This window comes from Neomonachus schauinslandi, chromosome 15, assembly GCF_002201575.2.
Source record: "Neomonachus schauinslandi chromosome 15, ASM220157v2, whole genome shotgun sequence".
Taxonomy (NCBI): domain Eukaryota; kingdom Metazoa; phylum Chordata; class Mammalia; order Carnivora; family Phocidae; genus Neomonachus; species Neomonachus schauinslandi.
The window spans coordinates 48,851,189-48,866,885 of record NC_058417.1 but is presented as its reverse complement, the minus strand read 5'-3'; the positions used below and the strand labels follow the sequence as shown (position 1 = coordinate 48,866,885).

The following is a 15,697-nucleotide window of genomic DNA, read 5'->3' as shown; positions in this document are numbered from 1 at the left end:
TCTGTCTCAAAATAAATGAATAAATCTTCTCTAAAAATTTAAAAAATGAAAATAAAATATACTTCGTTTTATGACATAGAGTAAGAAGATTTCCAGTAATGAGAACATAGGAACATAAAGTCCCTGAAGGTTAAGAGGAAAATCACACTGTCCTCTATTCCAGAAGCCTGTCATAATCGCTAGCTGTCTACACAAGGAGTATGCAGGTCAGAAAAAAAGTTGCTTCTCAAAGAGGAAGAAGAAAATAGCAGCAAGAAATATCTCCTTCTGTGTTAAAAAAGGTTTGGAAGAATCACTTAATTTTATTCACCATTATTTCGGAAATACCCACTCAACATCTCTGAAACAGGCACCATTGTACTTGCTGAAGCATGCATGCATGCATGCATGCATTCATTCACCCTATATTTCTTGAGCAAGCCAGGGACTGCTTTGTGTTCTGGAATATAATCATGAAAGAAATAGAAAAGTCCCTGTCCTCATGGATTTTACATCCTAAGGGTCAAAAACTAAAAATAACTTACCAAGAAAAGTGTCAGGTGTCCCAGAAGCAAGTTCTGTGTGGGGCATTCAAATGTGTGGAATGACATGAGTGACTTGGGGCTGCATTCACTTAGGGTTTGGGAAAACCTTTCTGGAGCAGTAACATTTAAGACAAGACCTGAGTGATGAGAAAGGTGTCCATCTGTGTGAGCACGTAGAGATAAGGACCCCCAGACAGAGAGAAGAGCGAGGGCAGGAACTCAGAGCTGGGGCTGCCTTTGGAATGATCGATGTGTGAAGAGGCAGTGGATGCATCTACAGGTGGAAGGGAGGAAGTCTCAAGAGGGGAGCAGGGCCAGATTGGGTCCCACTTTGTGAAATACAGCAAAGGGCTTAGATTTTTATACCAAATTAGTGGAATGCCACCAGAGGGTTTTTAGCTAGCTTTTTGTTACCATTTAAGTTTTGAATAAATTGACACATTGGCTATTGTTTGTAAATTTGGGTGGCAGACAAGAGGCTAAGTTTATATCAGTTCAGATGAAAGATGATGGTGGCTTGGATGCAGGTGGGGGAATTTAGGATGGAGAAAATGTCCCTGACTTCCCAAGTTTAGGAATCACTTAAACATGTACTCAGCACATCAGCCACCTGCTACCAAAAAGAATCTGGCTCATTTTTAACTGAAAAAGTAATCTGGAAAACAAAGGATTTATTGACATCAAATCCATAAGCTTTTCACTAATATTTCGTATAATTATGGGAGTTAGAGAACATGGTTTGGTGAAATGGATTACATATATGTTGAAAATTTCAAAATAGTACTGAGGGGTGTACGTATCTCAAAAGGTTTGAAGAAACAGGTTTTGTTAATTCACTTCCCAGATTGATAATCAGTGATTCTCTTTCAGGTGAAATTTTGGGATTGCTAGGACCCAACGGTGCCGGTAAAAGCTCATCTATTAGAATGATTTCTGGGATCACGAAGCCAACAGCTGGAGAGGTAGTAAGAAATGACACAATGATTTTCATTCCCAAAATAGACATTTCATGATAAATATAGGTTATATCTTTGTAGGACTCTACTTTTAGTAATTTAAATAGTTTTCTTTTTTACTATTTATTTATTTTTTAATTTTATTATGTTATGTTAGTCACCATACAATACATTATTAGTTTTTGACACAATACATTGTTTTCGTATGTGCTCTATGCAGTACGTGCCCTCCTTAATACCCATCACCAGGCTAACCAATTCCCCCTCCCCCCTCCCCTCTAGAACCCTCAGTTTGTTTCTCAGAGTCCATCGTCTCTCATGGTTCGTCTCCCCCTCCGATCCCCCCCCTTTCCTTTTTCCCTTCCTTCTCCTAATGTCCTCCATGCTATTCCTTATGTTCCACAAGTGAGTGAAACCATATGATAATTGACTTTCTCTGCTTGACTTATTTCACTTAGCATAATCTCCTCCAGGCCCATCCATGTTGATGTAAAAGTTGGGTATTCATCCTTTCTGATGGCTGAGTAATATCCCATTGTATATATGGACCACATCTTCTTTATCCATTCATCTGTTGAAGGGCATCTCGGCTCTTTCCACAGTTTGGCTATTGCGGACATTGCTGCTATGAACATTGGGGTGCATATGGCCCTTCTTTTCACTACATCTGTGTCTTTGGGGTAAATACCCAGTAGTGCAATTGCTGGGTCATAGGGTAGCTCGATTTTTGTATTTTTGAGGAACCTCCACACTGTTTTCCAAAATGTCTGTACCAACTTGCATTCCCACCAACAGTGTAAGAGGGTTCCCCTTTCTCCACAACCTCTCCAACATTTGTTGTTTCTTTCCCTGTCCGTTTTTGCCATTCTGTCTGGTGTAAGGTGGTATCTCAATGTGGTTTTGATTTCAATTTCCCTGATGGCTAATGATGATGAACATTTTTTCATGTGTCTGTTAGCCATTTGTATGTCTTCTTCAGAGAAGTGTCTTTTCATATCTTCTGCCCACTTTTTGACTTGATTATTTGTTTTTTGGGTGTTGAGTTTGAGAAGTTCTTTATAGATCTTGGATACCAGCCCTTTATCTGTAGTGTCGTTTGCAAATATCTTCTCCCATTCTGTGGGTTGCCTCTTTGTTTTGTTGACGGTTTCCTTTGCTGTGCAAAAGCTTTTTATCTTGATGAAGTCCCAAAAGTTCATTTTTGCTTTTGTTTCACTAGTCTTTGGAGATGTATCTTGAAAGAAGTTGCTGTGGGTGATGTCAAAGAGGTTACTGCCTATGTTCTCCTCTAGGATTTTGATGGATTCCTGTCTCACATTGAGGTCTTTCATCCACTTTGAGTTTATCTTTGTGAATGGTGTTAGAGAATGGTCGAGTTTCATTCTTCTGCATGTGGCTGTCCAATTTTCCCAGCACCATTTATTGAAGAGACTGTCTTTTTTCCATTGCATGTTTTTTCCTGCTTTGTGAAAGATTATTTGACCATAGAGTTGAGGGTCCATATCTGGGTTCTCTATTCTGTTCCATTGGTCTATATGTCTGTTTTTGTGCCAGTACCATGCTGTCTTGGTGATCACAGCTTTGTAATATAGCTTGAAATCGGGCAACGTGATGCCCCCAGCTTTGTTTTTCTTTTTCAACATTTCCTTGGCGATTCGGGGTCTTTTCTGATTCCATACAAATTTCAGGATTGTTTGTTCCAGCACTTTGAAAAATGTCATTGGAATTTTGATTGGGATGGCGTTGAAGGTATAGATTGCTCTGGGTAGCATAGACATTTTAACAATGTTTATTCTTCCAATCCATGAGCATGGAATATTTTTCCATCTTTTTGTGTCTTCTTCAATTTCTTTCATGAGTGTTTTGTAGTTCCTAGAGTATAGATCCTTTACCTCTTTGGTTAGGTTTATTCTGAGGTATTTTATGGTTTTTGGTGCTATTGTAAATTGAATCGTTTCTCTAATTTCTCTTTCTATAGTTGTGTTGTTAGTGTATAAGAAAGCAACTGATTTCTGTGCATTGATTTTGTATCCTGCCACATTACTGAATTGCTGTATGAGTTCTAGTAATTTGAGGGTGGAGTCTTTGGGTTTTCCACATAAAGTATCATGTCGTCTGTGAAAAGAGAGAGTTTGACTTCTTCTTTGCCAATTTGAATACCTTTTATTTCTTTTTGTTGTCTGATTGCTGTGGCTAGGATTTCTAGTACTATGTTGAACAATAGTGGTAAGAGTGGGCATCCTTGACGTGTTCCTGATCTTAAGGGAAAAGCTCTCAGCTTTTCCCCATTGAGGATGATATTCGCTGTAGGTTTTTCATAGATGGATTTTATGAACTTGAGGAATGTTCCCTCTATCCCTATACTCCGAAGAGTTTTAATCAGGAAAGGATGTTGTATTTTGTCAAATGCTTTTTCTGCAACAGTTGAGAGGACCATATGGTTCTTCTCCTTCCTCTTATTAATGTGTTCTATCACATTGATTGATTTGCAAATGTTGAACCACCCTTGCATCCCAGGGATAAATCCCACTTGGTCATGGGGGATGATCCTTTTCATGTATTGTTGGATCCTATTAGCTAGGATTTTGTTGAGGATTTTGGAATCCATATTCATCAGGGATATCAGTCTGAAATTCTCCTTTTTGACGAGGTTTTTGCCTGGTTTGGGGATTAAGGTAATGCTGGCCTCATAGAATGAGTTTGGAAGTTTTCCTTCTGTTTCTGTTTTTTGAAACAGCTTCAGTAGAATAGGTATTATTTCTTCTTTGAATGTTTGGTAGAATTCCCCAGGGAATCCATCAGGCCCTGGATTCTTGTTTTTTGGGAGGTTTTTGATCACTGCTTCAATCTCATTACTGGTTATTTGCCTATTCAGGTTGTCAATTTCTTCCTGTTTCAGTCTTGGCAGTTTATAGGTTTCCAGGAAGGCCTCCATTTCATCCAGATTGCTCAGTTTATTGGCATATAGTTGTTGATGATAATTTCTAATAATTGTTTCTATTTCCTTGGTGTTAGTCGTGATCTCTCCCCTTTCATTCATAATTTTATTAATTTGGGCCCTTTCTCTTTTCTTTTGGATAAGTCTGGCCAGTGGTTTATCGATCTTATTAATTCTTTCAAGAACCAACTTCTAGTTTCGTTGATCTGATCTACTGTGTTTCTGGTTTCTAATTCATTGATCTCTGCTTTAATTTTAATTATTTCTCTTCTAATGCATGGCTTAGGCATCGTTTGTTGCTTTTTCTCTAGTTCTTTAAGGTGTAGAGTTAGCTGGTGAATTCAGGATTTTTCTATTTTTTTGAGTGAGGCTTGGATGGCTATGTATTTCCCCCCTAGGACTGCCTTTGCAGTATCCCATAGGTTTTGGACCAATGTGTTTTCGTTCTCATTGATTTCCATGAATTGTTTAAGTTCTTCTTTGATTTCCTGGTTGACCCAAACATTCTTGAGCAGAGTGGTCTTTAGCTTCCAAGTGTTTGAATTTCTGCTAAATTTTTTCTTGTGATTGAGTTCCAGTTTTAAAGCATTGTGGTCTGAGAATATGCAGGGAATAATCTCAATCTTTTGGTATCGGTTGAGACCTGATTTGTGACCCAGTATGTGGTCTATTCTGGAGAAAGTTCCATGTGCGCTCAAGAAGAATGAGTATTCTGTTGTTTTAGGGTGGAATGTTCTGTAAATATCTATGAGGTCCATCTGGTCCAATGTATCATTCAAAGCTCTTGTTTCCTTGTTGATTTTCTGCTTAGATGATCTGTCCATTGCTGAGAGTGGAATATTGAGGTCTCCTACAATTAACGTATTGTTATCAATATGACTCTTTATTTTGGTTAACAGTTGGCTTATGTAGATGGCTGCTCCCATGTTGGGGGCATAGATATTTACAATTGTTAGATCTTCTTGTTGGATAGACCCTTTAAGAATGATATAGTATCCTTCTGTGTCTCTAATTACAGACCTTAGTTTAAAATCTAATTTGTCTGATATAAGAATTGCTACCCCAGCTTTCTTTTGAGGTCCACTGGCATGGAAGATGGATCTCCATCCCTTCACTTTCAGTCTGGATGTATCTTTAGGTTCAAAATGAGTCTTTTGTAGGCAGCATATGGATGGGTCCTGTCTTTTTATCCAGTCTGCAACCCTGTGCCGTTTTATGGGAGCATTTAGGCCATTCATGTTGAGAGTGATTATTGAAAGATATGAATTAATTGTCATCGTGTTGCCTGTGAAGGCGTTGTTTTTATAGATTGTCCCTGTAAATTTCTGTTGTATATCACTCTTGGGGTCTTTCTCCTTTTATAGAACCCCCGTAATATTTCTTGCAGAGCTGGCTTAGTGGTCACATATTCTTTCAGTTTCTGCCAGTCGTGGAAGCTCTGCATCTCTCCATGCATTCTAAATGAAAGCCTTGCCGGATAAAGTATTCTTGGCTGCATGTTCTTCTCATTTAGTACCCTGAATATGTCTTGCCAAGCCTTTCTGGCTTGCCAGGTCTCTCTGGATAGGTCTGACGTTATTCTGATGTTCCTCCCTCTGTACGTAAGGAATCTCTTCCCCCTAACTGCCCTTAAGATGGTTTCCTTGGTTCTAAGATTTGCAAGTTTTACTATTACATGCCGGGGTGTTGGCCTCTTTTCCTTGATCTTAGGAGGGGTCCTCTCTGCCTCTAGGACGCCAGTGTTTGTTTCATTCCCCAGATTAGGGAAGTTCTCAGCTATGATTTGCTCAAATAGATCTTCTAGTCCTCTCTCTCTCTCCACTCCCTCCGGGATTCCAATTATTCTGACATTGGAACGCTTCATGGTGTCACTTATTTCTCTGATTCTATTTTCATGGATTCTGAGTTGTTTTTCCCTGGCCTCCTCTTTTCCCTTTTTATCTATTATATTGTCTTCCAGGTCGCTTATTCGTTCTTCTGCCTCAGTTACCCTAGCTGTTAGATTATCTAGATTGGATTGGATCTCATTGATAGCATTTTTAAGTTCTGCCAATTCAGCTTTCATTTCTGCCCTTAGAGACTCTATGTTGCCATTAATTGATTTCTCCATTCTAGCCATTGTCTTCACAATTGCTAGCCTGAATTCCATCTCTGACATCTTGGTTATATCTGCATCCATTTGTAAATCTGCAGGATAAGTCATAATCTCTGAGTCTTTTCTATTTTGGGGGCTCCTCCTCCTAGTTATTCTGTTGATGGGTGTTTGAGGGAATGTATGAGTCAAATTATTGACCACAACCCAAGCAAGATGCACCTGTTTTCTTGGGACCTTAGGGTTGCTGGCCTCTTGTTTTCCCAGCCTGTCTTCTGTGGGAGGGGCCTGCCACGCTGTTACTCAGGCAACCCTGTTTGGGCGGAGTTGCCCTGCCCCCCTGTGGCGGGGGATGGGCTCAGTGGGAATCAGTTTTGGGGGCTTTTGTTCTCTGGTGGCTTTCCCTGGCGGCTTTCCGCGTCTCTTTCCGTGAGTCAGAGCAGAAGAGACTGTTTCCAGCCCTCTGCCTCAGAGCAGAGAGACAGCAGTCTGTTCTTCAGTGAGCTCTCCAGGCCACACTGTCTCCGTTTCTGTCCGTGCTGCTCTAAACTGCAGTGTCCTGGGTTGTGCGCCCCTCCGCAGGGCTCCCAGTCCTGCCTCCAGGTTGGAGCACGTCTCTGCCCTTTGTGCTTCTATAACCGCCAGCTGCCCCCAGATCGCAGGCGCGCCGCTCCGGGTTTCCGCCCCTGGGGCTGCCCTAAAGTTCTTTCCCCGCCGCTACTGTTCTGCGAGTCTGTGCCCCGCCCCGAGGCACCCTCCCGCTGTCGTTTATCCTCTGATATCTGCCCGCGGAATCACGGCTCCCCGCTTCGTACCTTGAAACCAACCGCCTGCGATATTCTGTTTGTAGAGATCCAGATCTTCTTACATCTCAGGCTGGTTTCGTGGGTGCTCAGAGTGGTCTGGTAGATATCCAGCTCAATTCCGGGGACCAGTTGAAATAGGGTCCCCTACTCCTCCGCCATCTTTCCTTCCCCCTTAAATAGTTTTCTATAATAAATATAAATTTCTATAATACTTACTGTTTTAGCTTTTTAATTTTTGTGTATTTATCTTTTTAATTAAAAATTTTTATTGAAGTACAATTAACATACAGTGTTATATTACTTTCAGGTGTACAATATAATGATTTCAATATTTCTATCACTTGGAACAACGTAGATTATAAAGGGTATAATGCTAAGTGAAAGAAGTCAGAGCAAGACAAATACCGTAAGATTTCACTCATATAATATTTCTGTGATACTCAGAAAATTTAGGTATTTATTAGCTACATGTCAGTTTCTTGAGTGTGAGATTGGAGAAAAGACTACATGTGTTTCTAAAACTGGTTTACTTTCTTAGGTAGAACTGAAAGGATGTGGTTCAGTTTGGGATGATCAGGCAGACAACACAGTCAACTTCCTGGGATATTGTCCTCAGGAGAACGTGCTCTGGCCCAGCCTGACAGTGAGGGAACATCTGGAGGTCTTCGCCGCCATCAAAGGGCTGAGGAAAGGGGACGCCACCATTGCCATCACACGGTAAAGGGAGGTCATGTGATTCCTTTTTGTCCAGAGACAGGGAGGCTATTCCACTGATGATAATTTCACTGATAAAGAATGGAGAGCAGAGGGGCACCTGGGTGGCTCAGTCGTTAAGTGTCTGCCTTTGGCTCAGGTCATGATCCCAGGGTCCTGGGTTCGAGCCCCACATTGGGCTCCCGGCTCAGCGGGAAGCCTGCTTCTCCCTCTCCCACTCCTCCTGCTTGTGTTCCCTCTCTCGCTGTGTCTCTGTCACATAAATAAAATCTTAAAAAAGAAAAAAATGGAGAGTAGAAATGATGTCTGCACCTTTTCAGAGAGTGTCCACGGTAGAGCAGGGATGGAGGGACGGGCGCTGTTTCCTGCATCCTTGATTGAGGAATCTTTAAAAAAAATAATTGTATAAAATAATTGACAATGTTAAATGAGTGAATAATCATGAATAATCATCCATTTCAGTTCCAAATTCAAAATTCTAGTTATTCTTTAGAACTTTTTATGAGGTGGAAAATCTTTCCTGTTCTGAAACAAACTTTTTCTCTTTAATCATGAGTTTCAGAATAATAGTGCCCAGCTTCCCTCCAATGCTATTACTCTTCTGTGGGATTACAGTTTCCAAAGATCCTCTTTGGAACTGACATTCTCCTCCTGTTTTCCATCAGATTGGTGGATACTTTCAAACTGCATGAACAGCTAAATGTTCCAGTGCAGAAATTACCGGCAGGAGCCACCAGAAAGGTATGTGGGATGTTTGATGTTATTCTGAGGGCTGACGTGGTGGCAGGGAATAAGGTGCTTCTCTGTCTTTCAGTTGTGTTTTGTGCTGAGCGTCCTGGGAAATTCGCCGATCCTGCTTCTGGATGAGCCATCGACAGGCATAGACCCAGCAGGGCAGAGGCAACTGTGGTGAGCATAACCCTCAGAGCTACGAGTATAAACCTCATGTCAAAGTTGTGTTTTTAAACTGATCTTAGATGGGGCACCTAGCTGACTCAGTCAATAGAGCATGCAATTCTTAATCTCAGGGTTGTGAGTTCAAGCCCCATGTTGGGTGTTTAGCTTACTTTAAAAAAAATTCTTTTAATTAAAAAAAAAACCTGATCTTGGAAAATCAAATCCACTCATTTCTAGTTTAGTGGAGATAATCCATATCATTAGGAAAATAAATATTTCACAAATAGATTCTCTCATGTTGTATCATAATCATGTGGTATTAATGTTAAAAAAAAAAAAACTCTTAAGCATTTTGTTGGAATTTTAGGTCTTGCAATTTGGAGTTCAATTTTTTTAATTATTGAGGTATATGTATTGAGGTGGTTTTTTTTTTAAGTCTATTAACTTACATTTTTTGTCCATTTCCTTTTCTTTCCCCCTTTACCAAATCTGTCAAATTTGCTTATCCAGTTTTTCTTAGTTTTTAAATTGTTTTTACTTTCCTTTCTAGGATGTACCATTTGAATTAATAAAATCATCCAATCTAATTTCATATTTGTGACTGTCCAATAGTTTCCCTACTTCTTTAAAGAACTTCATTGTGGAAATTTTATACAAATGTAAAGAGAATCATTTATGAACCCAGTATACCCCTGACCTATTTCAACAGTTACCCATATAAGTCACACCTTTTTTCATTTTACCTCCACCCATTCCCTTTTCTCCACTCCTATCAGTTTGAGGCACATACTAGGCAGCCTATCCTTTATTTATAAATATTTCAGTTAGTTTCTTCAAAGGATAGGAAGTTTTCTTTTTTAAAAACTTTAGCAGAATACCATTAGCATACCTAAAAATATTAAACACTTTTCTTTATATTATCAAAAAACCTAATCAGTATTCACATTTCTGGTTTTTAAAATTAGAAATATGACTTATAAATATGATTCATAAACTGTATTTTATCTACACAATTTTCCCTCCATTTCTCTTTTTTTCCTACCCTTTTTTTAACAGTGATTTTTTTGGGCTCATTTCAGGCAGATGATCCAGACAGCCATTAAGAACACAGAAAAAGTGGCACTCCTGACCACCCATTACCTGACCGAAGCCGAGGCCATATGTGACCGCATCGCTATCATGGTGTCTGGAAGGCTGAGGTGGGTGTCTTTCTGGAGGCTCTGCTTGACCCTCAAAACGAAATTCCCTGTGGAAAGAGCAGAATCACTGTGAGCACCTGGAGTTCTTCCCGTCAGCTCGCTCAGTGATGCCCTTTCCCTTACATTTGAAACTTAAGAATGTAAAAAATTTAAGGGGCAGTATATTTTCCAACATGTTTCCCTTCTTCCCATAGGTGCATCGGTTCCATCCAACACCTGAAAAACAAACTTGGCAAGGATTACGTTCTAGAACTGAGAGTGAAGGAAGCTGCCCAAGTGACTTGGGTCCACGCCGAGATTCTGAAGCTTTTCCAACAGGCTACACAGCAGGAAAGGTGAAAGAGCTTCTGATGATGGAGAAACTTGTTGGCTTTACCCACTCAGTGGTTTCTTTTCTGCTCTGTGAGGACTTCAGGGTGATTTGACTTCCTAATAAATTAGGGACCTCAAAAACTGATTTACTGATTCTTCCAGATTATAAGAGATTTGGGAGCCACCCAGGAGGCTGTGTCTCCCCCCACCCAGGAAGGCTTGGGGACACCTTACATGGGCCTCCTCAGCCACCCAAGGCTGGGCTTAGAGCAGGACTTGGAAAAATTGGGGGAAAGGAACTTCTCATGCCTGGAACCCACATGGGACCACAGTTGGACCCATGGCGCCCTCCACAGACCTCCCTGAAAATATTTGAAAGATGTAACTATTTAAGGTGAATTCCCCTCTTGGAAACAAACAGCAGTCGTGATAATCAAATAGTCTCCCTCTAATGAGTTTTAATGCCTCAAATGGAGAATAGAAAGGGGTGTGTGTGTGTGTGTGTGTGTGTACCTATATGTGTGTGTGTGTTTGTGTAGGTCTGTGTGTCGGGGGAGAGGGGGCCAAGGAGGTGGAGCAAGAACTGAATTTGGAATTCCTTGGAGGGATAAGCACGCCAAAGAAGCAAGTGCTATTTCCATTTTAGCACAGTATAAATGTAATGGAATTATCGAAGTCTACGCAAGGGCAAGTAACTCAGTCCTGTTCCCAGACTCTTGGTGTAACTATGTAGTGGGAAGATCATGAGTGGCAAGGCTGAAGAAGCAGGGGCTGGGCTGGAGAGGGCCAGGCCTGAAGGTCTGGGGGCATCACACTGCTATCTGGGAATGAGCTGAGAATGGGCATGAGGTCATCCAGCTGGAAATGGCACATGGAAGCAAGATGCCACAGATCCCCTCTGGCTCTTCCTCTCTTCAGAGGTCAGGGAAGTTTATAGTTAAAGCCTTTTGAACCCTCCCCATCAGGTCCCTCTCTCTTAACCTCACATCTCCCTTTCCTTAGCTTTCTGGTGAGAAGGATGAAATATTAAATGAATTAATTAATTGCAACCTAATTTAAGCTAAGCAAAGGGATTAGTTCAGATGTCTGTGTTCAACAACAACAAAGGTTTGCATACACTGAGCATAAATGCAATTATTCTGGATTCTTTCTAGAAGAATTATCCCCCAACAGCCAGCCACGAAAGACATTTTAAGAATTTTCCATCAGTCATTTTACTTACTTTTTTTAAAAACTTTTTATTGTTATGTTAGTCACCATACATTACATCGTTAGTTTTTGATGTAGTATTCCATGATTCATTGTTTGCATGTAACACCCAGTGCTCCATGCAGAATGTGCCCTCTTTAATACCCATCACCAGGCTAACCCATCCTCCCACCCCCCTCCCCTCTAGAACCCTCAGTTTGTTTTTCAGAGTCCGTCGTCTCTCATGGTTCATCTCCCGCTCTGATTTCCCCCCCTTCATTCTTCCCCTCCTGCTATCTTCTTTTTTTTTTTTTTTAAACATATATTGTATTATTTGTTTCAGAGGTACAGGTCTGTGATTCAACAGTCTGTGAATTGTGTAAGACTGTTGAATTACTTACTTTTTATGTAAGCCATACATTTATTTGTATTACTTTTATTTTCATCAAAGGAAATTGATGTTAATATCAGTATTTATTTTGATGGTCATTTTCTCCCCTTGAAACTCAAGGTCAAATATGACATTTTCATATTCCCAGGTATTCCTCCTTCTTGGTCTATAAACTACCTTTGGTGGATGTTTACCCTCTATCTCAGACCTTTCGCAAATTGGAGGCAGGTAAGAGTTACCATTGTAAAATAAAACTTTTGAGGAATCAGTTCAGCATCAGGTAATAATTTCGTGGTAGGTAATTGTGTAATCCATTTTAAAAATATGCAAATTCTTAATGGTTTTAAGAATTCTAATGGTAGGTAGTGGTGGGATTTAACCCCAAAAGTGGTTAATCCAGTTCTCTGGAAAGAGGTTTATCTTCAGGGCAGGGACTAGAGCTACAGAAAACACACAGCTGAGCTTGGCTGGTTCTACCGTGAATTCATAACATTAACCTCACAAATTCATAACGTTAACCTAGTGGGGGCTGCATTGCCTGTGTGCACAACCCATTTACACCAAGTGTCCTAAATTACTGCTTCACTCCTCTTTCCTTCCCTCCTGCTTTTCTCCCTCAGTTGATGCCCTTGCTTTATATTTCACTAATAAAATAAAAGCCACAGAAAACCTTCCACCCATGTACCCGCCTCCCTGCGTCTGGGCCGTGTGTTCTGCCTTCCTGTCACAGTGAACAAACTGTGTCTCCTGCTAAGTCCGTCCCCTCCATCGTGCGGACTCCTCTTGCCATTCGACACATTGTCTACTTTTTCCCTTCATCCTCATTTTTCTGCTTTCAGCTGGGTCAGTCCCAGCAGCAGACCGTCATGGAGTAATTCCTCACACAGCGTAGTGGTGAAGAGCTCCAAGTTCAGTGTCAGCTGGGAGACACTGGGTAAAGCTACTGAATCCCTGCATGTCTAGGTGATCTGTCTCTAAATGAGGGGTAATATCAGTGCCCACTTGGGCTGGGTCATTAGGAAGATTAAATGAATTCATTTGTGAAGTGTTTAGACTTGTACCAGGCTCATTGTGTTTGAGAGAATATGAATCCCCAGTTTACTCCCTCCACTCTGGACACCCTGACTTCCTAGCTCTTCCTAAATGCTACCAGACATGCATACTCCTGCCCCAGAACTTTGCACTCGCTGATCCTTCTTCCTGAAATTCTACTACTTCCAAATATCCAGCTTGTTTTCTCACTTCTTTCAAGTTTCTGCTCAATTCTTACCTTGTAACTATGGCCAACACCAACCATCCTGTTAAAAAAGAGTGCCTGGCACTTCCTGTTTCCTCTACCTGATTTATTTTCCCTCAGTAGTAGCAATCAGCATTTCCTTTATCATATATTTAAGTCCTCATTTATTTAATGCCCATATTCCTGCCACTAGAATGCAGTTTTATACACAAAGGCAGGGTTTTGTTTTCATCACTACTCTGTCCCTGGTACCAAGTGTGGCACACACACAGAAGAGTCTCAGTGTGTGAGTGGTGAGCTGTGAATACGTGAATATGTAAATGTGGTTTCCTGGCAGGGACGCCCAGCATCAAGCTGGGCACAGCAGATAAACTGGCTGAAGCCAGTTACACGGAAGCATTGGGTCCTTTCAAAGGGAAAGGAATGGATTGAAATCCTCCTTGTGTGTAAGGATGTGTCAATCAATTACGTAGTTCCTCAAGGAACTTACATTTCCCAGGACACATATACTATGTAATAAAATGTATCAAAATGTAATATGAGAAAATTCTCATATCAAGATTAATTTAATTTGTATTTATATTAACTCTATGACTTTTCATGATTCCCTTCTTTCACCAAGCATTTGCTTATTCAGCTGTATATTCTATTTATGTTAATAGTGTGTATTTTTATTTTGTATGACTTTGAAAAAATTCTTGGTAATAATTTGTAAGCATCTACTAGCAATCTTTTTTTTTTTTTTCCCCCAGTGAAACATAACTTTAACCTGGAAGAGTACAGCCTCTCTCAGTGCACATTGGAAAAGGTGGGTCAGCTTTTATGGTTTGTATCATTCCTGTAAATTTCACGTGAAAGTAATTATACATATTTCCTATTTATTTTGAAGACAATAAACAACTTGATAATTCCTTTTCCTTCTGCATTGTCTCCTATTTAGGTATTTTTAGAGCTTTCTAAGGAGCAGGATCTGGAAAATTTCGAAGAAGAAATTGATACAACCATGAGATGGGAACTCCTCTCTCCTTCAGACGACTTTTAAAAGTTGAAACCTATTAATTCTTGTGTCGTATAAGCCTCGGTTCTATGTAATAATTGGCAGTATGTATAATTTTAAAAATCATTAACATCAGTATCAGGGTATATTTTGTATATTTGGTCAACAAATGAATACATGTCAAAATTGTTCTTCCCCTTAAATTTAGGAATGATAGAAAATCTGTGATAAAGGCAATATAAAGTATTAGTAAAGTTACCTGAAGACCAGATACCAGGTATTGTGGAAATCAAACCACAAGCTTGGAACTTTTTCTGAAGTATAACTTTAAACATGGTGTATCACTTTGAAATATGACATTTACTAAGAAATTCGTAGCGGAATTATGAAGGATCTATTCAACAGCCAGAAGCTGCAGGATGGCTGCATGCGTTTGGGAGGCCTCAGGTTTATGAGTTTGCTTTAAAACACAAGTAAAACCCAAGAGTCTTCCTCTGAAAGCTTTTCAGAAATTGTTTTGAAATTCACAGAGTGAGGAGTCCATTGGACTCACCCGTGAACAATCACCTGCATCGGAAGAGCGTTCAAACTTACCTTGTGAAAATAAAGGGAGTCACAACAGCATTTGATGAGATTTTTAAGATTTTGAATGTTACTTCATGATTGTGGGGGTGCTGATTTCTCTCATCAGTAGTTGTCTGTGTACAGTTGACCCTTGCACAACACAGGGGTTAGGGGTGACAAACTCCCTGTGCAGTCAAAAATCTGCATATAACTTTTGACTCCCCCCCAGAACTTAACCACTAATAGCCTACTGTTGACCAGAAGCCTTCCCCAAACATATATAGTCAATTAACACAGTTTTGTGTTATATGTATTATACGCTGTATTCTTACAATAAGTCAGCTACAGAAAAGATAAAGTTACTAAGAAAATCATAAGGAAAAAAATACATGTACTGTACTGTATGGTAAAAAATCCGTATATAAGTGAACCCGTGAAGTTAAAATCCGTGTGGTCCAAGGGTCAACTGTATTTTACTGCTATTTTTAAATCACTTCTTTCTTATGTATGTATATGGACATGTGTTTTTATGTCTGTACACACACAGGCATAAATCATTTGTATTACTAAATTTAAAAAAACGTGTGTGAGCTTTACATGTAATTTTATTTTTTTCCTTAAGTAATAGTTATTTCATTTTAAATATCACAAGGAAATTTTTTGAAGACCAAGCAGTATTCTTGATGCCTTTTTTTTTTTTTTTTGGGTGATGTTATATAATTTAAAACACATTGTTATGCTCATTGAAGGATTTTTGTATAATGGAGAAAAACATAGAAATTGAATAAAAGAATCACCACACTTCCTCCATACCAAAAAAAATCAGTTTCTTTTTTCTTTTACATAAGAATGGAATCACTATAGTATATATAATTTCTTAAC

At 39.8% G+C, this 15,697-nt stretch overlaps 1 protein-coding gene across 1 annotated transcript in view; it reads left to right on the top strand.

Moving 5' to 3' along the window:
* Positions 1–15,018, top strand: part of ABCA6 (ATP binding cassette subfamily A member 6) — a 70,811-nt gene extending 55,793 nt beyond the window's left edge. Inside the window, exons 30-39 of the mRNA XM_021678446.2 lie at positions 164–281; positions 1,395–1,486; positions 7,855–8,033; positions 8,696–8,771; positions 8,845–8,939; positions 10,007–10,126; positions 10,321–10,461; positions 12,166–12,245; positions 14,007–14,062; positions 14,195–15,018. Coding sequence (XP_021534121.1) covers positions 164–281; positions 1,395–1,486; positions 7,855–8,033; positions 8,696–8,771; positions 8,845–8,939; positions 10,007–10,126; positions 10,321–10,461; positions 12,166–12,245; positions 14,007–14,062; positions 14,195–14,296 — 1,059 coding nt within the window. The 3' untranslated portion in view covers positions 14,297–15,018. The remainder of the gene's footprint in view (positions 1–163; positions 282–1,394; positions 1,487–7,854; positions 8,034–8,695; positions 8,772–8,844; positions 8,940–10,006; positions 10,127–10,320; positions 10,462–12,165; positions 12,246–14,006; positions 14,063–14,194) is intronic.
* Positions 15,019–15,697: the final 679 nt, after the last annotated feature.